The following is a 23,987-nucleotide window of genomic DNA, read 5'->3' on the forward strand; positions in this document are numbered from 1 at the left end:
AAAAATACTTTCAGGAGATATTGTTACAAAGATTGTAGAGTCGAATGATCAACTAGCAGATTTTCACTAAGTCTCTTACTAGTTCTCGTATTAGTTACATGTGCAACAAGCTCGATACATATGATGTGTATGCACTGTCTTGAGGGGAAGTATTAGTTATGTGTAGTCCCACATTGGAATGGGTGTAATATGTACTTTGTAGACTATAACTATAAATAGGACCTCTTGTGTTATATTGAGAATCTAATATCAATAATATTTTTTCTCTCGTGATTTCTCACATTTATTTTGCATTGCGATGCTAGTGTGTATATAGTATGAAAGCAAGAGGAGAAAATCAAACTTCAACTCAAACCGTAGTAGCCATCAAAGTGTTGGCCATCTAAATCTGCTTCTTCTTTCAAGTGAGGGAGTAATTTTGAAAATCAGCTTTAGTTATGATCTGACTTCAACTTCTCTCATAAACTCACTTATTGCACTGATCACAGGGAGAGGATTCTCAATATGTGCAGCATGACCAGAATATGGAATTTCAACTATTTCCGGAACGTTTGTGGTGTCCGTGCTCTGGCACATTGTGTCCCGCATATTTTGAGCGATCCTTCTAAACTTAGCATCTTTCTCTCCAACAATGAACTGAAGAGGTACTCTGCAGCTCTTCAGATCTTTCCATAATGGCCTGTTATACATGAAGATGACAATTAGAAAGCGGAACTAGGGAAAGGAAAAAGAATTAGAAGGAAGATGCATCAACCTGTTTTGGTATATAAGGGTAACAGATGAAGAAGTAACTCAGGTTACTGAACTACAATTATTGACTAGCTAAAGGATCACATCATAACATGCCCTCAACCAGAGAGCTACTTAGAATAGCAAAATATCTAAATGGCTTGAAAAATTCAAAATCTAAAGATGCCAAGTGTCTCTAAAGTTTTGATGCCAACTCGGAGAAATATGAACATTTCAATCAAATTGATTAGAACAGACAGGGAAAAAAGAAAAATAAAGTAAATTTAAAGCGACTGCCTTATCTATGGATTCCCAGCACTTCCTATTCCTTATGAAAAATTCTAGCAGAAGTAAATCACTTCTCATAAAACAGCAAACTTTGCACTTTTCCCGACTGGAGAAGCTTTGACCAATAACTAAGAACCATATAAACATGCTATTTCTACCGGATGCTCAACTACTAAAAGTAGCTGAAGAGCTGCTAATGTTTAGCACTTCAGGCCCTTAGCTCTTCATCTTTTAAAGAAGAAAGAAAATATGAGAATTCTAAGGTCGCATCATGGTTAAAAGCAGGGACTAACACTACTGAGTGCTTGAGCACCCATTGTTTCCGTTCTTGACAGTATATATTTGTATAGGAAATTAGTAATCTGATAACAAATAGATCGTGTGAGCACCCAATCTCCAAAATTGCTCAACGGTGCATTGGTTTGGATGGCAGGTGCAAGACGCTGCAAAGCTCTACAACGCAAGACCAATCTTGAAAATGAAATTTTTTTCCTTTCTATTCTATTTATTAGTTTTTCCTTTTTGAACTTTCTGTTTTCCTTTTTAACTTCTTCCTTGCTGAACCTCATATTCCCTATAATAGAACATGACTATTCTTCCATTCTTTTTTCTTGTTTGCGTTTTCTTTCCCTTTTATTTTTCCTTTCCCACCCGACCCAACTGCCCCAAAACATAACACAACTCCTCTCCTTTCACAACTACTTCAGGAATTCGTCGTCTTCTTCTCCCTCTTGATAGTAAGCAGTTGTTTAGAAGCTCGGCGCAAAGCAGTGGAGCACCCATGATCATAAAATCCTGGGTTCATCATTGTTTAAAAGGATAAAGAAGCAAATCTACAAAACAAATTGAAAAGACCAAAGATTTCTCATTAACTTACGGCTGTCTCCCAACACTCAGATCTGATAACACTCTCCCGAGAGTCTTTAAATCACAATGCTGCAATCGGCTCGCAAGTGTTTTAGTGAAATGTGGATGAGTTCTTAAACTGCAGGATATAAACATATTTAACATGTTAGCAATTGGTATTGCAAAAACATCTCATGCAGCGATGAGCAAGAGAAGATGCAAACTCCTATGAAGAGAATCTCATCAAATACCTATTCCATAGATCTCCAGAATACCAAACATCTAAAAAAGGCTCAAGGCCAGAAGAATCAAGAAAGCAGGCTGCAAAATCATCCTTGGCCCTACGGACTTTTCTTGCCTCTTCTTCTATCAATCCCGGACTTCCAGATATTATAACAGCTCCAGCAACCTTCTATCAAGCAAATTGCACAATTATATTAACTGAGAAATTTTTTTGCACATACCATAGAAAATAATTTTTATAGTATACCTTGTCATTGTATTTTAGAGCCATGTAGAGTGAAATCCTTGCTCCCATAGAATATCCAACAAGAATAACTTTTTGACACTGTAGACTGTCAAACAACTGCTGCAATATATTTGCAAAGGCCATAATTGACAACCTTGGTTCCTCTGAACCATAATCCTGGCCGAGCAACTTTGATCTTCCATGTCCAGGTAGGTCCACTGCAATGCATCTAGCTGAGCCTGATATAGCCTTCATAATAGAGATCCAATCCCCTCCAGTTCCAAGGAAGCCATGAAGAAACACTACTACATTACTCTGCATCGCTCAGATTATGCATAAAAGTATATTATTTGGTACTTCAAGTTTACAAGATGGGAAATAGAAAAATTCACCATGTTAAATGACTAGAGTACTTTACAACCATAATTGCTAGAAGTAAACTTGTAGTATATGCAACCAAGCAGGAAAAATAAGATAACACCTGGTACCCCGTTGTCAAACTTTTTTCTTTTTCCCAAAGCTAGGTTCAGCATATTGGATTGCAGGAAACTTCTTCAACTAGCTATTAGCAATACCAGAAAACATAAATTTGACTACTTACATCATCGTTCTTTCCAATCTCTTGCACGTTAAGGCAGACAGAGGTGCCTTCAAGATCAGCCACAAATTCATATGTATGAACTTCTCTGAAAGTACAATCGTGAACAACTGCATTTTGGTTGAATTGAAAATGCTGCAGGAGCTGTCCAGCATCAGTAACAGATGCCTCTACAGCACCATTGCAAGGATTACAGCCAATCACTAAAGGCTTTCTGCTAACATCTTCCCTAAGCCATTGATAAGTTCCAAGACCGTGGGCTGTGCAAGAGTTCTCTTCCTTGTTAAGCATTCTATTTGTATCTAACTTCAGCAGGTCAACATACCGTGAGAACTGAACCAGAGCTGACAAACCCAAGGAACTTTCAAATGTGGCACTGATAACAGCCATCTTTCCCTGCTGGTGGGCCCATCGTGCAAGCAATGCTGCATTTTCAAAACCCCCAACAACGCTTGGTTTGATAACCTGACATAATTCCGAAACTGCTTTTATTTGTAGTAACTAAGCAAAATCCAATTAACCTAGTTACAGTAACTGCAAAGCCTACTTTAATCAAGATCCCAATTTTGACAACAATTGGACTTTGCCTTTGAAACTTCTGCAGATGCCGCAATCGGGAAGTTCAATCCGTTATTGTCAGTTTTCACGCCAAACGATGATCTCTTTTAAATCGTAGATAGTGGATACAAGAGTAGGTATATAAGACAAAGCAGAGGATTCACTTCATTAAAAAGTAGATCGATTTTTTTTCATTCGTGAAGAGGTGCATAACTTGCCCAGATCTTCTTCCATATTGGTATGGAACAATAGTATCGTTGGGGTAGATACACAAATCACCTTAAATCTAAGAAGCCGAGTTGGTGGGTTGGTCCGGGTGAAGAGAAAAAAAAACGAATTGAACTAAAAATCTTTTCTGGAGATATCCATTTTCTTGGAGAGACAGATAAGATATCCCGACATACCAGCGTTTTGATACCACCAGGAACAGGAAAAAGAAATTTCAAGGAATCCCAAAAAGTGAAAATTTGGATCTGACTGTAGCTGTAGTCATGATTCTTATTTGTGATTTTTGTGTGGGGGTGGGGGCACCCTGCTTTCTGCCCTGTGCAAGTAAATGGGTTACAAAAAACTTGGAAGATTCACCTCATAGATTACTTTGCACCAACAAGATCGAAGTTTTGATGCAGATAATTATAAGATGGACTCATATATATACAAATCTATTAGGGAAGACTTCCTTTTTCTAATAAGTATCTAATAGGGAAGAATTCCGTTATTTTTTTAAGGGGAGCCTTGGCATAACTGGTAAAATTGCAGCCATGTGATCAAGAGGTCACGGGTTCGAGCCGTGGAAACAGCCTCTTGCAGAAATGCACGATAAGGCTGCGTACAATAGACTCTTGTGGTCCGGCCTTTCTCCGGACCCCGCGCATAGCGGGAGCTTAGCACCGGGCTGCTCTTTTTTTTTTTTTTTAATCTAATAGGGAAGGATTCTAAATATAATACCTATGTGCAACAATTAAAAACATGCCACATTCTATATAATGATAGACCATAATACTTTGTAGACTTACAAAAGCAACTATCATTGGGTGAGTGTACTTTGAGAGCACTTTAAGGTGATTTTTTCTAATACTGTTGATAGTTTCATCTAGAGCTACTGATAAGCCAGTCTCCTCGCAGAACTTGATTATATCATCTTCATCATTAACAGGCTCCTGTAATAACCAAAACTTAATATAAGTATCTAATATTATAGGAACTGAGAACTAATGTCAAAGAGATGAATACCTAACATTTAGGCAAACTATGTTGCCGAATTGTTAAACAGTAAAACAATGGCCAAGGGACAGAACACAAGCAATTTGCTCTTTTCCTAAACTATCATACCCTGAAATTAGGTATCCACTAAAATTGAACTTTTTGCAACTTAAAAATTAGAATGCTGCCTCTTAGTTACGGTAATTTAACTCCTCAGGATGTTACTTCTTGAACTTCTTTACAAGTCATGTCTCATTATTACTTTTTGCAACTATAATAATTTTAATTTTATATTCAAGACTAAAATCTCTTATTATACCTCTTCATTAGTGTAACATAGTAACTCTAAGTGATCACTTTATTGCTCTATTTGCATGGTGTAAAAACATAAAGTTCATAAAATTTGAGTGTTTTGATATGCAAGAAAAGCAACATATTTTGATGTAAGGACCACTATATGTTAGAGAATTTTGGCACGATATTAGTTTGAGTCCACAACATCAAAGGAAGGAAAGATCAATGGCTTCTGAAGAAGTACAGACGGGCAAAATTCGTATGATCTTTACTCTCTCCATCTTGAAAGTGTTCTTTGTGGTTCTGACCCTACTTAGATAAATAGGCATTACGTTCCTCAGCCGCTGGGGAAATTATGACTAGATTACAAACAATTAATAAGTGTTTTGGTGCATTACCTCAATATACTGCAGGCCACTATCTTTTACAGAAAGGCCAAATTTAACAGCTTCATCATAGTTCCAACTTCGATTTGCATCAGCACGCAGTTCAATCTCCCAACCAACTTTCTTCCTTATCTCCTTTATAATTGCAATGTCCACGGTGGGATCTGCTTGGCGTGCTACCTGCATGGAAGAAAAGTAGTTTTTAAACCTTTTCACAAATTGGAAGCATAAAGCTTTCTCTGAAAGTTATAATTACTATGAAGCTCCAGGTTTTGTAAATGATATACCAACCTTTAGCTTTATAGCAGTAAATCCTTCTTTGACAAGTGTTGTTGCAACAAGAGCCATTTCATTAGGACCACCATTAGACTCAAGAAGTGCACAAACTTTGACATCTAAAGACCTCCCAGTTGATTCTTCTGTTTGTTGACAGAGTACATTCAACAGACTTGAACCTTCTCTAGCTGCAATAGCATTGAGTACAGCCATCTCCAGGCCAAATCTCACACTTGGGAAGATTGAACTGGGCTAGAAATGAAGTGAAAACATAATTCACAAATAGTAAATTTGGAGATATACGGTGAGTAATATTTTATATCAACCTTATCAGCTGTAGCATTTCTAGTCATATCTACTACTATCCCTCAAAATAAAGATGCATCAACCTACCTGGATACCTAAGCTGTGCCACAACCAACGAGAAAATGAACCCTTCAGCAAAGGAAGGAAATGTTCTATAGTAACTCCTTCTACAACATGAATAAGGAACTGAAGCTGCTCTTCCACATCAAGTAGGTTTTCTTTGTGGATCTCAAGAGGTGCAACCTGTTTAAATATAGTAGATGATAACCACGAAATTTTTAGCTTTTCAGAGTTCTGTCTAGGAATTGGAGAGAGGAAGGCAAAGGGAGCAAGAGAGGGAGAGGGAGGGACAAAGCAATACATTGTCAATAACTTAAATGCATATTCTTGGATATTTGGTATATCAAGAAATTCCGGGTTACAAGTTGAAAATTGTATATGGTTTTCAATTTCTCACAAGTGAAAAAAGTACAACAAACAGCAAAATGCCATGCTTTAGTAAGTTTCAACTGAGAAACAGACTAAGTTGCCTACTACTTTAGATAAGAATCTTCAATCAATGTTTCTGGAGCAATATACAAGGAAAAGCTCATAAATTTAACATATCAGATTCTGTTAATTTTACCATATTTCACTCTCTCCTGACCTTAATTATGTATGGCAGATGAGTTGCCGATTAATGACTCACGAATTATGCCTGTTCTGATTAAATCATGTATTATTTGCATCTGTCTACAAAAGGAATGATCAACTGAGCCTTCAACTACAGAACAGCTGCACCGTCTAGCAAATATTCTTCTGTATCAATTGGAGTATCATAGTATGAAAAAGAAAAACTATCCTCAAGGAATGAAAGCAAGCATTAGCAGTCACCTTCAGCTAAATATATCTCACTTCATCGTGTCCTGTTGCAAGATGACCGGCTCTCACAGTTTTAGAGCAGCTAATTTATGACATGCTCAAGACATTGTTATTGACTTTGGATTGCATGAACCCCTGCTCTACGGTAAAAGCTGATCTAACTTCTATTAATTTGCATGTATGATATCAAAGGATTATTAGATAATAAGACTAATGATACTTATGATTTCATCAAAAAAGACTAATGATACTTATGAGATTACAATGCATCCAATATCTCTTGTAGAATCCCATCATGAGAAATTAATATTTAGAGGTCAATTTTTCCATGACCAACTTCATTAGATTGACACAAATCAATCATCCGTATGCAATGATAAATTCATATGCAAAGAAACAGTAAGATGATTTTACAATCCCCGACGGAAAAGCGTTCACTTAACAACAACGCAGGGAGAATTGAAAATAAGGACTTTGTCATCACCAACAACAATTCAAGGTTTCAACCTCAATTTTATACCATATATATCATGAGGTTTTACATTTAGTTATATGCACTCTAAGCAGGTATGTCCCTATCACAAAACCAAGCCAATGACTTATTGTCCCCTTTGGCCAACCCTCACATATTTGTCCCTTGGGCTACACCATCACCAAGTCTAATAGCGCAGGTACCATGTGAACTTGTGTTCTATCTTATATAGACATTTTTCTCTCCCTTTCAGATGTGGGGTTTGCCTAAGTTGTCATGGGTAGCCCTACTTAGGAAGCTCGTCAGCCTATATGTCTGCCAGTCCTTCTGGACAAGCCCTTATCAGCACGTCCTTTGTCAGAAGGCGTCACATATACCCCCTTTAGGAACTTAGCGTCCTCGCTGAGGTTTGCCGCACCATCATACAGGAGTCCGACTCTAATATTTTATGCATCATAGCCAAGCCCATGGCACGTATATTCTCTATGGCCTAGCAGAGCTCACAGATTTGTCCCTTGGGCTATGCCATCATTGAGTCCAAAAGTGCATGTACCATGTGAACTCCTGCTCTTTATATAACACTTTATTTTTCTCTCCCTTTTTGATGTGGGATTTGCCTATGATATGTGCAAGCCTTCTTCAGAAGCTTGCCGGTCATTCTTCTTGACCCGCCCTCAACAAGCTGCCCTCCATTAGGGGCATCACAATCACATAGATTCAGCTATATTATGTTTCTGATATGGGTGCAGTACAGGTACTTGCTTTTATTTCAATTTATTTTATTTTTTGCTAATGTTTTTAGTGTATTTAGGAGCTCCACTCAAAGTACTCATACATAATCAATATTGCTCTGTCAAAGCAAATAAAGTATCCATGTATCATAGCTAATCACTATATATGAATTTCTTTTTAAAACAAATGCTAGAACCATGCATCAAACAGCTGCTTCGTTGTTGGATTCTCTACCAAACATGTGCAGCCTCCCCAAGGAGGGTAAGTATCAAGAAATGGTGGTGAATTACCTCTCCATAACCAGTATTACCATCTTCAAGAAACAAACTTATTATGAAGCCTTCTCGGTGGTAGGTGGATATGTGACTTGCAGATGATGAAGTAGGAGGAGAGGACAGCTGAATTCTACCAGAAAACAGTATGAAAAGTCATGTCAATTTTTCAGGACTCCAGATAGAACTCTCTGTGCAGTATATAAATGCTAACCTATATTTTGAGTACTGCATTTTACCAACTTTGCTGGGTATCAACCCATCATTCATGGAATTCAAAACATGAAGTTTCGAAAGGCTGTTGAAAGCATGATCCACACCTTGCTGTAAAAAATTTCTCAACATACTGAAAGAGGAAAATGTCTTACCTGAGAATGTTTCATTAGTCAAATTAAAAAGCCATTGGATTTCAACATGGCTACCTATGAAAGGCAGCATTGGCATCAATGGTGCTATCAACCTCTATGACAAAATCTTCCTTGTCCATTTGAGATGCTAACAGAGCATCTTGCAGTTCCATTTTACTCTGTACTTTCAAATGCTTCACACTGCAAACGAAGTATAACAAATTAAGATGGAACCAAGTTTAGCTAATAACTATGGGCAGTGACAAGGCAATATCAACTCAAAACGAATATTTGTATCAAACTATTCGAAGAAACTTGTCTCAGTGTATTAAGACTAATTTCCTACTAAAGAATTAACATTTAAGAGAATGCATTGATAACTTTGGGATACAAAATACACATAATTATGGGTGTGAGATACAATCCACATTATAGTATGAAATGATATAACATGGCACCCTAACATGCTAACTAACTCTGTCATAATTTTACTATTCTTCCCGGAAACTCTTCTAGCAGTACCATATTTATTTCCGCTGACCATTCTGGTGGCATCATGCCTTTTTCTGATGACCGTAGTAATCATTTCGGCAAAACAGAGCCTCTTTATGGTGATTGTTTAACGGCACGTCTCTTTTGGATGACCATTCTAGTGGCATAACACCTCTTTTCTGGCAGCACCTGACCACTTTTTTCAATGAGTGTTTCACCGGCACGCTATCTTTTCCAGCCATTCTTAGGCAGAAACTTTTCCTCAAGATGCCTGCCACTAGAACTTTCTCATCGATATTTTGGTGATAATAACATCTTCCATTACTTTTTCAAGTAACCATTCCCTTGACTATTTAGTTTATATGCTTCAAACAAATTCATTTGGTTTTGGCACTGTCAGTTTGAGCTGGCACGTTAGAATGTTATGTGTTAGTGTTATAATGTTAAAGTTAGAATATTAGAAGAGAAGTACTTAAGTTGGATATTGTCCCATATTAGACAAAAATCATGTGTATCATGTTTGACAACTATAAATAGGGGTGTCCAGTATACATCAACATCTTCTTTCAATTTCAATAATTAATTTGTCACAACCTGGAATTCATGCATCCATCTTTACAGATGTACTATCGGTATTATATATGACATTTTTAAATACAAATTTTACTACAAAATGTTTGTACTCCATGGCTAAGGTTTAGCCAGCATCATGAAGGACGGACATGAGGAATAAAAAAGTGAAACTGTTGTCAATCTATTAGGAGAGAAGTTCCATCAAAAGTGTCCTGCAATGCCATAGAAGCTGTGAACTTAACAGGTTATTATAGGGTTGCTGCTTCAGTAGGAAGTTTTCTCTGTGAAGAATTATTCATATAAACATCTCAAGTCCATTGATTTGTAAATAAGAAAAGAAAAAAGTATCATAAGAAGGGGCAGATATCTTGATGCAACACTATTTTCAATGCTAGAAGCTTTAGAGCTGCATGCTTTCATTAAGCTTCCTCACACCCTAAGACACGTATTGGTTAGGGAAATCAAGTTGAAGTGGAGCAATAGGCTCCTCGTCACCCTTGAAAGGGGAATTGTGGCAGATATTTCAAAAGCAATGGATAATGGGGAAAGATATTATAGATATATTGATGCTCTAGAAGATAAAAATGGTAGGTCCCAAAATCCCAGTAGGAGAGAAGGGGAGTAGTTTGAGTGAATCATTAAATAAATGTGCTTAAGAAAGTTGAGTTACACACATGCCATACTCAAGAATGAAGCACTGGAAGGCATAAGGTTGGAACACCAAGATGGGACAACATACGCTGTGGAAGAGTAGTAACCACGGAAGATAGTAAGGAGAAAAGATTATTGTACAGGGAAAGACATGTCAAGGGTGTTTGTACATGTTGTCCACGATATTCTGGCACATTGTCTGATACCTCATAGGATAACTGGTATGCTTATCAGGAACGGATAGGTCAATGCTGGCAGCAGCAGTGAAAAAGTACAGGAAAGAAATGCAAACAGTATTACAATGGTAAATCATAAATTATCAGCAATGTACACAAATGCAAACATAAAAATAAAAATGCAGACACATCCTTTAAACATCTGACATTTCTTACCCATGTGCAATGCATAGGTTGTGAATTGAAACATCATGAGATGTGTAGAAATACTGGTCTAAAATGCTTCTTGCAGTCATATTTGCAAGAGGAAGAAGACTGAATATGGCGCCACCATGGTTGTTAACGACAACTATAGTCATGGGCTTCCGCAACATCCTTCAAACATGAAAATATTTGTATCATTTGGTGAATAGAACTTTATGTAATTTTCCATTCATAAAAAAGCAGACAGGATCTTTAACTTGATAACTTATCATCTGAATCATATGTTGTAATCGAAGTCAAAACCATATATAGCCCATCCGTCTACCCTGTGAAAAGTTCAAGCTTTATCTCATAGGATCTGTACTAGGACCAAAATTATCGAGTACCTACCGTAAAAAGCATTTGTTAAGAATGAATAGAGCAAAGTTATAAGTCATGAATACAGTATTTAAGGAGCACACATAAGTGGCAGGAAGTTGGGATTAAACTAACTATCCCAACAAGAATTCCAGCTAAGATATTGAAGAGCCAATCACTTTGAACTGTATTTTATAGGCAGGAACCCAACTACGAGGCAGAGGAGCAAAAACACAACAAATATGAAAGCAAAAAGTTATTTCAGCAGCAGCTATATTAACAACATATCCAGTGTATTCCAACAAATGGGGAGGGCAAGTGGGAGGAGGGTAGTATGTATGCAGACCTTATCCCTACCTTGTGAAGGTAGATAGGTTGTTTCTGGTAGACCCTCGACTCAATAAAAGTAAAATCACAGAAGTTATGACAAAGAACTACGGAAAGAGAAGCAGTAACAACCACCAGCAAAATAATATAACCGAAGCAAAAGAAACATCAGATAGTAATAGAGATCTAAAAATAGGGAATACGAGGATAACACTAGTACTACAACTATTGAAAAGAAGTACAGGTTTGAAAAAAGAATACGCTCGACTACTTACTAACCTACTACCTTAATCCTCGACCTCCACATCCTCCTATCTAGGGTCATGTACTCGATAAGCTAAAAATGTGTCATGTCCTACCTGATCACCTCTTCCCAATACTTCAGCCTACCTCTACCTCTCCTTGGACCCGTCATAGACAACCTCTCACACCCCTTGGGATATCCGCGCATCTCCTCTTCACATGCCCGAAACATCTCACCCTCGCTTCCCACATTTTGTTCACCACACGGGTCACTCCCACCCTGTCCCAAATATCTTTATTTCTAATCCTGTCCCTCCTATTATGCCCACGCATCTATCTCAGCATCCTCCTTTACGCTACTTTTATCTTTTGAATATCAGAGGTCTTGACATGCCAACACTCCACCTCATACAATATAATCGGTCTAACCACCACTCTGTAGAACTTACGTTTAAGTCTTGGCGGCACATTCTTGTCGCACAAGATGCCAGATGCGAACCTCCATTTCATCCACCCCGCTCCAATACGATGTGTGACATCATCATTAATCTCCCCATTACCTTGGATTATAAACCCAAGATACTTGAAACTTCCTCTATTGGGGATGGCTTGTGTATCCAGTCTCACTTCAATGTCGGCCTCCCGAGTCACGTCACTAAACTTGCACTCCAAATATTTTGTTTTAGTCTTGCTCAGCCTCAAACCTTTAGACTCCAGGGTCTGCCTCCAAACCTCCAGAGATCCAGCCTAGCTTTAACACCACGTCGCGTCTCGTCAATCAGTACTTTGTCATATGCAAATAACATGCACCAAGGTAGCTCCCCTTGAATGTATCGCGTCAACTCACCCATCAACAGAGCAGCAGCTAATACTAACGAGAGAGCAAAATAGAGAAAACTAGCAATGTAACACACACACACACACACACATATAAGAGAGAGAGAGAGAGCAATGTTTAATCATAAAACCAAATGGCAAATATAAAAAGCAAAAAATGGATTAACGGTAATGAAAAGAAAACTAAAAAGCCTAAGCAATAGTATTAGATAGTAATGTAAATAATATGAATTAGTCCTAATCCCACATAGAATAGGAGTATGATATGTATTGTATAAATAGGGCTCATTGTATTATAATTAAACAGAATATCAATAATAGATTTTTCTCCCGTGCATTCTCACATGGTATCAGAGCATTAGTGAGAAACTTAACGCTGTGCATCATTCCAGCGACTTCCGGGAAGAAAGACCTCGTCGCCGTGCAATTCTCCGGCGACTTAAGAGCTTGTCTGTAACAAAAATCACTTTATGTTGGTGTTGTTGAAAAACCAACACCACCACAAGACTTCTCAGGCTCAGGCGACCAAACCCTAGTCACCTCACAGGAAAATACATTCCCACGCGTCCTCACGTGCCGGAAAAGGGAGAAATTTACCGGCGAGATCTTACCCACATGTCGGTGCGTGAGGCCTGGTCCGGCCAGATTTTGAAAAGGTTTTTGTTGAACAGTCTGATCGCCTAGTAATTTCGAGCCTACCCATACCTTTTTCTTTTTATTTCAATCACTTTGAGATTTTTCCAGCAACTACACAGACTTTCCGGCGGCTACAGTGATTTTTCCGACGATGCTTCTTTTGGATACTCGGGAGATTATTCCGAGTCTTTTCATTCAAGTTTCATCAAATTCCGATAACCTTTTTTTTTTTCGGTGAGTGAACAGTGTTTTCTCAACAAAAAAAAAAGGGTGTTCTGATTTGGCATTCCAAGGTTAACGATACAACTTTTAATCAAGAATTTGAGAAATTGGTTGTAGAAAAATGGGATCAAATACTATGAATAGTTGGATGGTTTCTCTACCGGATTATATTGAGTTCCTTCAGTACAAAGCATTTAAACATACATATTCAGAGATAGCTTCTGTTGTTCAAACAAGTAATAGTGTGACTTGTGTCTCCCAATCTTCATCCTCCGAGTCTTGGGTCATTGATTCAGGTGCATCTGATCACATTTTTGGTAACAAATTTCTTTTTACTATTATTTCATGCTCTCAATCTCTTCCAACAGTCACAATGGCCAACGGGTCTCAAACAATGGCAACTGGAATAGGTCAAGCAAGTTCACTTCCTTCCTTACCTTTAGATTCAGTTCTTTATGTTCCCGGTAGTACAGGGCAGATCATTGGTATCAGACGTGAATCAGATGGACTTTATTACCTTATCCTTGCAAAATCACATGGACTCACGTCGTGTCTTCATTTAACTTGTCCTGTTACTGATTCACCAGATTTATTACGTAAACGGTTGGGACATCCCCGTTTGTCAAAACTTCAGAAAATGGTACCTGGTTTATCTCACTTTATCCACTCTAGAGTGTGAGTCATGTCAGCTCGGTAAGCATACCCGCTCTCATTTCCCTCAGTGTCTTGATAATCGAGTAGAGTCACCTTTTACTTTAGTCCATTCAGATGTTTGGGGTCCTAGTCGGGTCAAATCTACCTTGGGATTCTGTTACTTTGTCAGTTTCATTGATGATTATTCCAGGCGCACTTGGATATTTTTGATGAAAAATCGATCTGAGTTGTTTTCTATTTTCCAGACCTTCCACGCTGAAATTCAAAATCAATTTGGGGTTTCTATCTACACATTTCGTAGTGATAATGCTCTAGAGTATTTATCTTCCCTATTTCAGCAGTTTATGAACATTCATGGGATTATTCATCAAACATTTTGTCCGTATACATCCCAACAAAATGGGGCAGCTGAAAGCAAGAATAGACATCTTATTGAAATTGCTCGTACCCTACTCATACAATCTCGTGTTCCGTTGCGTTTTTGGGGATGCAGTTCTTACATCTTGCTATCTTATTAATCGTATGTCATCTTCAGCTATCCATAATCAAATTCCATTTTATGTCCTGTTTCCCCACTTACCTTTGTTCTCTCTTCCGCCTCGTGTCTTTAGGAGCACGTGTTTTGTTCATAACCTTACTCCAGGAAAAGATAAATTAGCTCCTCGTGCTCTTAAGTGTGTGTTTCTGGGTTACTCGAGAACGCAAAAAGGATATCGATGTTATTCTCCTGACCTCCAGCGGTACCTTATGTGTGTTGATGTTACCTTCTTTGAAATCAATCATACTTCACAGGTCCAGGTAATCACATAGATATTTCTGAGGTGCTACCAGTTTCATCTTTTGGAGATTCAGTCACTATCTCCCATTCATCTTCCTCTATAACTCCACTCCACCACCTACAGCTCCAGTTGCAGCTCCACCACCTATAGCTCCAGTTCCACCACCTAGTCCAGTTCAACCTTCTACAGTTCCACAACTCCTGACTTGTTATCGTCGTCCGCACCCAGCATCAGGCCCAGTTGATTCACGTCCTGCACCTGACCCTGCTAATACTACGGACTTGTCTCCTCTAAGTCAACCGATTGCACTACGGAAAGGTATACGGTCCACTCGTAATCTTAATCCCCATTATGTCGGTTTAAGTTACCATCGTCTGTCATCACCCCATTGTGCATTTGTATCATCTTTGTCCTCTGTTTCCATCTCTAAGTCTACAGGTGAAGCACTGTCTCATTCAGGGTAGCGATAGGCTATGATTGACGAGATGTCTGCTTTACATACGAGTAGTACTTGGGAGCTTGTTCCTCTTCCTTCGGGTAAATCGATTGTTGGTTGTCCTTGGGTGTATGCAGTCAAAGTTGGTCCAGATGGCCAGGTTGATCGACTTAAGGCTCGTCTTGTTTCCAAAGGGTATACTCAGATATTTGGGCTCGATTAAAGTGTTAATTTCTCTACCGTGGCTAAAATAGCATCAGTCCGCCTTTTTCTATCCATGGTAGTTGTTCGCCATTGGCCTCTCTATCAGTTGGACATTAAGAATGTTTTTCGTCACGGTGACCTTGAGGATGAGGTTTATAAGGAGCAACCACCTGTTTTTGTTGCTCAGGGAGAGTATAGTGGCCATGTATGTCGGTTGCGCCGGTCCCTCTATGGTCTAAAGCAGTCTCCTCGAGCCTGGTTTGGTAAGTTCAGCACAGTTATTCAGGAGTTTGGCATGACTCGTAGTGAAGCCGATCACTCTGTGTTTTATCGACATTCTGCTTCGAATCTCAGTATTTATCTGGTGATTTATGTTGATGATATTGTTATTACCGGCAATGATCAGGATGGTATTACTAAGTTGAAGCAACATCTCTTTCAGCACTTTCAGACTAAGGATCTAGGCAGATTAAAGTATTTTCTAGGTATTGAGGTCGCTCAGTCTAGCTCGGGTATTGTAATCTCACAACGGAAGTATGCCTTAGACGTTCTTGGGGAGATGTATCCGAATTCTAAACTTCTATCAGGACAGGGGGAGTCGCTTAGCGATCCTACAAGATATAGGCGGTTGGTTGGTAAATTAAATTACCTCACAGTTACTAGATCTGACATTTCCTTTCTTGTAAGTGTGGTAAGTCAGCTCCTGGATTCTCCCCGTGATAGTCATTGGGATGCAGTTGTCCGCATTATTCGATACATAAAATCAGCTCCACGCAAAGGATTATTGTTTGAAGATCAAGGCCATGAGCATATTGTTGGGCACTCAAATGCTGACTGGGCAGGATCACCTTCTGATAGACGTTCTATATCTGGATATTGTGTTTTAGTAGGAGGTAATCGTGTCTTGGAAGAGCAAGAAATAGAATGTGGTTACTCGGTCTAGTGCAGAAGCAGATCGAGCAATGGTTGTGGCAACATGTGAGCTAGTTTGGATCAAACATTTGCTTAATGAGTTGAAATTTGGTGAGATCAACAAGATGGAATCAAGATGCCCTTCATATTGCATCAAATCCGGTGTTCCATGAGAGAACTAAACACATTGAGATTGACTGTCACTTCGTCAGAGAAAAGATACTCTTAGGAGATATTGCTACAAAGTTTGTGAAGTCGAATGATCAGCTTGCAGACATTTTTACCAAGTCCCTTACTGGTCCTCGTATTAGTTACATATGTAACAAGCTCGGTACATATGATTTGTATGCACCGGCTTGGGGAGGAATGTTAGATAGTAATGTAAATAATATGAATTAGTCCTAGTCCCACATAGAATAGGAATATGTATTGTATAAATAGGGCTCATTGTATTATAATTAAACAGAATATCAATAATAGATTTTTCTCCCGTGCATTCTCACAAATAGTAATAGCATGAATTCTAAGCTCTTGCACACAAAGGAATGGTTTCATGAACATAGGTGGTTCTTATCAGATTTCCCATCAGGACTACTACGACTAGATCATCGCCGAGGCGCCCCTGAACATGCCAGGTTGGTTGAGAAACCCAAGGACAAAGCCAGGGACAGAGAAACAGGAAAGGATAGTTCCTGAGCTTACTGGTAATTCCACATCATAACTTCTCTTTCCCATGAAAATATATGCCCCAAATTGAATCAGCTCTAACAAAGCAGCACTTGAAGGATGTCAAAAATGGAAAGAGATAGGAAAAACAAAAATACTCACTGCTTTGTCAACAGGGATAGCCCATTTGTATCATGCAGGAAAGAAACATCTCCAACTACGCAAAGTACCTAAAAAGAAGCACAATGTTAAATTCCACACGCAATCATATGTGCATAACATACAAAACAACACAAGAAAATCTTTCCAAAACAAAGGTGAAACACAGAGAAAGGAAAATAATTACGCTTCACATTAATAATTTTGAAGATTGAAACTAAGTGATATTCTAATTGCTATAATCCTACAAGTTTCAGAAACTAATGGTTTCAGGAGCAGTCATTAAAAAAAAAAGGAAGAACAGTCTTTGCCAGTGGAGTGAGATATTCTAAAAGGGCAGCCCGGTGTACGAAGCATCTCGCGTTCATGCAGGGACCGGGAAAGGGTCGTACCGCATGGGAGTGGTGATGTAGGCAGCCTAGTCTGAAACAAGCGTGTTAGTGGATGATTCCACGGCTCGAACTCATGACCTATAGGTCACACAGAGACAACTTTACCATTCTCCAAGGCTACCCCTTCGGATTGAGATATTCAAACTTATGTTAATTTTCATTGGTGCCAGCCCATTATATCTTACATCACACCTCATCCAGCAAGGGAAAATATTTCCTCCAGGATTGTTCTCAGTACATCCCTTCTTGTCTATATTTTTATTAATGTGGTGCTTATGCTTTCCTGAGCCGAGGGTCTATTGGAAACAGCCTGTCTATCCTCACAAGGTAGGGGTAAGGTCTGCGTACACACTACCCTCCCCAGACCCCACGGTGTGGGATAATACTGGGTATGTTGTTGTTGTTGATTGTTCTCAGTACAAAATGCGAGGGAATAGATCAGCACAGGAATTGCAGAGAGGCGGTTTTTCTTTTGATCGATGAAGCGCAGAGAGAAGCAGTTAGGAGAAAGAAAGCAGAAACACCAACTTTAATGACCACATGCAGTAATGAAGGCAAAAGCTAACACAATGACAGTTCTCTTTACACCCAAAACATTCTCAGTAAGGAACATGAGTATTCTATAATTAGATTTCACTGAATGCAGTGATTTACATCATATACTGTTGTTCCCATTAAATATAACCTACTCACTCTTTTGTTGCATCCAACTGCAAAACCAACAGCTGTGCTGAGCAGACCATCAATACCACTAGCTCCTCTATTAGCGGCAACCTGAATCCAGTGGCATGGTAATCCTGAGCTGAATATGGCTGCATCCTGGGTACACTCTGCCGAGTTACATGCATACATGTCAGCATCACGTATTGGCATGCTGTTACCCAAAAATACAGCATACTCGCAGTGAATGGCTTCCAGAATCATTTGTGCAACATAAGGCTCAGTCAACGAGTACTCAGAATTTATTAGAGACGATATATCCCAGGCTGCCTATTAAACAGGATGGAAAGTCAAGAAAATACTCAAGGCTGTGACAAGAAAGAGTTATGAGGGCAGGACGAATATTAAACATAAGCAATATTCATGGTATAACAGGAACCAGAAACTATAATAATTGCTAGCCGGCCTAACAAGCAATAAACTTGCACTTCTCCCCCTCAAGATGCTTTTAAAAAATAATCATATCATAATTGAGGATTTTATGCAGCAAACATCATATTATTGCATTTTAATAAAATTCCAGGTAACACATAATAGGATGAAGTGTTATTGACTTATTTGCTCATAGCTTTGTCCGATGCTTTGCAATGCCATGCAGGCAATATGTAAAAATGTGAAATCTGGAAAATCAGATGCATTATTAACATTGATAAATAGGTAGATGTACATCTCTATGAAGATATTTTCATATTTGAAATCACATGTGCTTGCCCACGACCACAGACACTCACTCACACACGCAGAGCGAGAGAGAGAAATTCATGGAAATATGTCATCAATAGGAGAAATAGACATATGAAGATTCATGAATTGAAGTATGGAAGATGACGCAGAGTCAACAAAATTACATACCACAGTGTTCAATGCTCGTAGGAAACCTTTCCATTTGCTGCAAACATGTGGTGAACAAGCTGTAATCAAATAATCGGCAAACTGAGAAATTGCACACTGGATCCTATGCGTCACAATATGTGAAGGATCATGACGACTTGGATGATTGTCAACCATAATATATGAACAAGGAAAGCAGCTCTCTAGCAGTTGGGCAACACGCTTGCTTGTTATGCGACTTCCAATCTGTTATATGCACTAACTCAATTAAGTTCCTTGTTTAGCAATCAGTAACTAAACACATGTACCATGAAGCATAGTTTTATGTATTTCTAATCTAACAGAATATATTGCTCCTACTCGTTGAAATCTAGCTTTAGCAATACTACATTCATCTCTGGTGCATCTAGAAGCTTATGTAGGATATAGCCAAGCCGTTTTAGACGATATTCTCTCATTTTATTCTTTGTGAGCTACTTGGTGCGCACTATCAGTTGTGATCATCTCTAATCTCGTCCAATATCTTTTAGCTACATATCCATGTTAACACCCGCATAAAACACTCATCTTGTTGATATGATGGCATTAGATGTCCAACATTCAATTGCGCACATGTTGGTAGTTCTAACAACTATTTTATAAACTTGCCTTTAACTATTAAGTTCTTTCGATCGCATAGCACCCCATAGAACTCTTCTATTTCAGTCATCTTATTTCAATTCTAGATGAGACATCTTCATCTATCATACGATTCTCCTAGACAATAGTATAGATATCTTAATTGTGAGACACCACAATCTCGTCTAGTCTCACTTCTTCTTCCTTCTTCTTGTGATGGATAAATTTGCTGGTATATATTTTTACTTCTATTTATCCGAATTATAGAATGATTCTCCATGATTCCAACTTAGGTTAACTCTAGCTAGCTTCATCAATTAATATAATAAGGTCTGCAAATAGCATGCACCATGAAACCTCATATTGTATACTATTGGTTACTCACTCATAACAAAGAGAACCAGTTACCACTAAAGGAAAATTCCTGGTTCAAACCCACAGCTATACAAAATTCCACTCTATCTCCTCTAATGGTTCTCACACATGTTCTATTCATTTGTATATATATCCTTTAAGGCATTTATATTTGATATGAATTCATTTCTTCTCAAGGACGACAAGAGGACTTCTCTTTGCACCCTGGCATATGCTTTCTCTATACTAAAAAATATCATGTCGAAAGCCTTCTCTTCCTATGTACGTCCATTAATTTTCTTAGCAAAAAAATCACTCTTGTTGCAGATTTACTAGGCATAAACAAATAATATGCATGATCTTTCACTGTTTCAAAAACTTTCATCATATGACTCAATAAGTTTATTGCTGAGATAGTTGTACAACTTTAAATATATCATTTGTTCTTATATATCGAAAGCAACGAAGTCTTTCTTCACTCATTTGATTACACTATTGAACAGCTTAGTTAGCCATGCTAGTCCAACCAGAAGGTTCCACATCATTTTCAGTACCATTGTAGAAATTAAGACAAGACATCCGTCATTTAAAAAGGATAGACACTTTGAAAGATCGAAAATCAGTAATTTTGCAGGAACCAGGAAAAGAATTCTCCAATGAGTCATTCCTATTTCCAATCAAAAAATAAGTTGCTTCAACCTGCCCAGATTTTGTCGGATGGAACAGGCGGTATTTTTCCTATCCTACCATCTATATGTTTTTACATTGTTAGACACTGGCATGAAATGGAAAAAAAGTGAACCTAATGATCTCTCTGCGAAGGAGTCGAGAACCAGTGATAGAAACAGGTTCAACTCAAACATAATGCATACAGCTAGATCAAAAAACCTATCCAAGCATATACCTGGATTATCACATCAGCCTTCATCCAATCCCTGACGGAGTCTGAAAGCAGCATATGATCTAGATGATCGATAAATAGAATTCTATCTTCAAATTCAGGATATGGAACAAAATATTTCCTCAGTCGGAGACCTGATAGAATGTCAACTACAACAGGCCATGAAAGGTGTTTAGCAAGTAGCAGAGCAGCCCATATATCATCCTCCCGGTGAATAGCACCAAGCAATAAAAGGCCTCTATTTGCCTTTTCTATCACTTCCAGAGCTTCCGCCATAGGGGTACCATAATTGCATCTATAAGATTGTTGAACTTGGATATAGCTAGTAAAAGGTACACTAGTAGACATCCAAGAGTCTAACCCTCTCAAACAACTAGGGTTCCACGTTCTTGGACTATTTTCCAGCGGTTCTCGAAAGGGACAGTTGATATGAACTGGACCACTTGGTGAAGTGGTTGCAATATGAACAGCAGAGTCAATGGAGGTAAGTACCATCCTTGCAGAAATATCATCAGTGGGAGTAGTAAGATTGAAGAAGTGCCTCACAAATGGACCAAAATGATTGACCTGATTGATGGCTTGGTTTGCTCCAACATCATGCAGCTCCGGAGGACGGTCTGCCGTAAGTAACAGGAGCGGAACAAATTCTTGACTGGCTTCCACAACCTGTCCATTTCCGTGGAACAGTTAAACAAAGAAAAGACATCACGTAACTAAAATAAAATGTTTCCTTCAAGAAGAAAGGGAACCTCTAAAGAGGATTAAACTTTTGCTCAAACATAAGTGGATGATTGAAAGAGGAATTTAAATTGATGTATAACTAGGAAATAGAAATTTCTCAGGCTGAAATTAAATCTACCCTAGTGCAATATAATATCTAAACTGATACATGCATGTTGGCACAGATATAGTTCAAAGAAGTAGCATACTGGCTAACGGTTGCAGCAGGTATTAAACATCACGTCAATCAGGCTGGCCAGGTTATACAACTTAATTGCGGAATATAGAAATCAAAAATTAACTTTTGCATTTAACATGTAAATAAAGAGGAAACAGAATAGCTTTGTACACTGCTGGAATGAATATGAATATTACGTGTTAGTACTCACAGCAGGATGAAGATTTGAAACTGCTGTGCCTGATGATGTGATGACAACTGCAGGTTTATGAGAACTTCTGGCATAACCAACAGCATGAAATGCAAGTGAGCGCTCATCGATGCATGCAATACAACTTGTAGCAGGATGAGTAGAAGCAGCAATAGCAAGAGGAGATGACCGTGAGCCTGGAGCTACACAAAAATACTAGATGCGGAAGAATCAGATACTTGTATTTCAATTAAATCATATTTATAAAGTTGAAAATAGTCTCACCGTCAGACCAAGTCGAGTGCATTCTTCAATTAGTAGTGACGCCCACAAGATATTTATGTTTGCGCAATCTTGCAAGCGGCAACTAAATTGTGTGTTGTCATTCTGTTGATGCTGAAAACAAGTAATGATTCAGAGTAGTATCTCCAAAGTTTTCAATCGAACATGTTTAAAACAAATGAGAATACATTGTTTCATATAAAAAAGCAACTAGAATGAAAGCCACATTTTCTAGAGAAGGAAAGGAAAAATATTCCTAAAGCAAACATTCAGAATAATTCATGACAACTCTCGTGACGCTGAAAAAAGTAGAAAACATAAGATAATACCAGAAAAGCTCCATGAACATTATCTAGCCAAGGAACAACTAAAAATTAAAGAAGCAAGAGGCTCACTAATAATGGCTGACAACTAAAAGATAGAGCCTTTTGGGGTTTAAATAGTTTATCAGCAACGAGCATTTCGATGAGTCAAAGCTACCTCAACGAAGGACGAGCCGTTGGCCTTGAAATGAAAGGGACAAATACGGAAGTAACCAGAATGGGTAGAAGAGTGATACACAAGGACAATGGCAAATCATCTTACCTTCAAACTTGAAAATCACAAGATATAAAAGATGGAGGGTGCTGAAGATGCTTTCTTACTGGTAAAATTATTTGGTTCACCACAAGATTGAGAAAAATATTGAATCAAAAGATTCCAAAAGCTAGCTGTCTCGACAACTCAAAGCTAGCTGTCTTTTGTTCCTTTTGTTGTAAACCTGTTCCAAGGTTACCTTATCCAAGATATACTGGCACATGAACACTAAATCACCAAATTAGCTAAAAAGTAGCGGCAGCATCACACGTATCATGGACATTTATCTTCCAGAATCTTCATCCTTGAAGTTTATGTTTAGCCATCTTCTCTGAAATTCTCCCTCGGCCCAATAGTACTATGAAACTATTTATCATTATATGAATAAACAATACTTACCTAACCAGACAAGACAAGAACATTGTATTCTCCAAACATCTCGGCCATAAATCTAAAGAAACTCATCATTCCAAATCATTTCCAAGTTACTAAAAATGCATGCACATGAAACTCATATCAACAACATCTTTAGCACGGGAATAGAAACAGAGCATGCTGTGCAATTTTGTATTCATGCAAAAGGCTCTAACTCGTAATATTCATAGATTAGCATACCATGTTGTTGGAAATGGCTAAAGTGGGTGACATTCTGGCGAAGAACTGACTGGAATAGTATGAAGCATCTTTCTGCATGCAGCAAAGGCAATGAGAGAAAATAAGTTAATAAATGAATAAAGCATATCTCATCAGTGATAAGAACATTATTGTTTGTTCTCTTCTTTTGTCTATTTCAAACAAATATGGGGAAGAAAGATCATTTCTTGTTGCATGCAGAATAATTAATGACACTTCAACCACGAGATCATAAAAAGCATCCAAGGAAGTGTAATACCAGGATAAAGGGGATACCAGTTCCAAAGTGCATGGCCCAGGGTATTTCTCGAACAGTTTCTGAAGATTCGCATATACCTATAAAAGGAATTTTTCAGTGGTGTTTCAAAGCAAAAACATGAGTGGAAGTGTTAACACTCATTATCAACAGAGTCAAGTCCTACAATAA

At 38.3% G+C, this 23,987-nt stretch overlaps 1 protein-coding gene across 5 annotated transcripts in view; it reads right to left on the minus strand.

Annotated features, from left to right (window-relative positions):
* Positions 1-206: 206 nt before the first annotated feature.
* LOC107804357 (protein PHYLLO, chloroplastic) overlaps positions 207-23,987 on the minus strand; it is a 29,493-nt gene continuing 5,712 nt past the window's right edge. For 2 of the 5 annotated variants that reach the window (XM_075226738.1, XM_075226741.1), the window contains exons 7-27: positions 23,837-23,896; positions 23,543-23,614; positions 22,355-22,465; positions 22,091-22,285; positions 20,985-21,647; positions 19,130-19,354; positions 18,251-18,547; positions 17,169-17,236; positions 10,746-10,904; positions 8,713-8,838; positions 8,505-8,636; positions 8,309-8,423; positions 6,041-6,196; positions 5,663-5,899; positions 5,384-5,551; positions 4,505-4,648; positions 2,934-3,395; positions 2,354-2,647; positions 2,115-2,275; positions 1,895-2,002; positions 207-679 (exon numbers count right to left, since the gene is read on the minus strand). In XM_075226738.1, the coding sequence (XP_075082839.1) occupies positions 436-679; positions 1,895-2,002; positions 2,115-2,275; positions 2,354-2,647; positions 2,934-3,395; positions 4,505-4,648; positions 5,384-5,551; positions 5,663-5,899; positions 6,041-6,196; positions 8,309-8,423; positions 8,505-8,636; positions 8,713-8,838; positions 10,746-10,904; positions 17,169-17,236; positions 18,251-18,547; positions 19,130-19,354; positions 20,985-21,647; positions 22,091-22,285; positions 22,355-22,465; positions 23,543-23,614; positions 23,837-23,896 (4,197 nt within the window). In that variant the 3' untranslated portion in view covers positions 207-435. Of the gene's footprint in view, positions 680-1,894; positions 2,003-2,114; positions 2,276-2,353; positions 2,648-2,933; positions 3,396-4,504; positions 4,649-5,383; positions 5,552-5,662; positions 5,900-6,040; positions 6,197-8,308; positions 8,424-8,504; positions 8,637-8,712; positions 8,839-10,745; positions 10,905-17,168; positions 17,237-18,250; positions 18,548-19,129; positions 19,355-20,984; positions 21,648-22,090; positions 22,286-22,354; positions 22,466-23,542; positions 23,615-23,819; positions 23,897-23,987 lie in introns of all 5 variants that reach the window. The other 3 variants (XM_075226739.1, XM_075226742.1, XM_075226740.1) reach the window with 3 other exon arrangements.

Source organism: Nicotiana tabacum, chromosome 12 (genome assembly GCF_000715075.1).
Source record: "Nicotiana tabacum cultivar K326 chromosome 12, ASM71507v2, whole genome shotgun sequence".
Lineage (NCBI taxonomy): Eukaryota > Viridiplantae > Streptophyta > Magnoliopsida > Solanales > Solanaceae > Nicotiana > Nicotiana tabacum.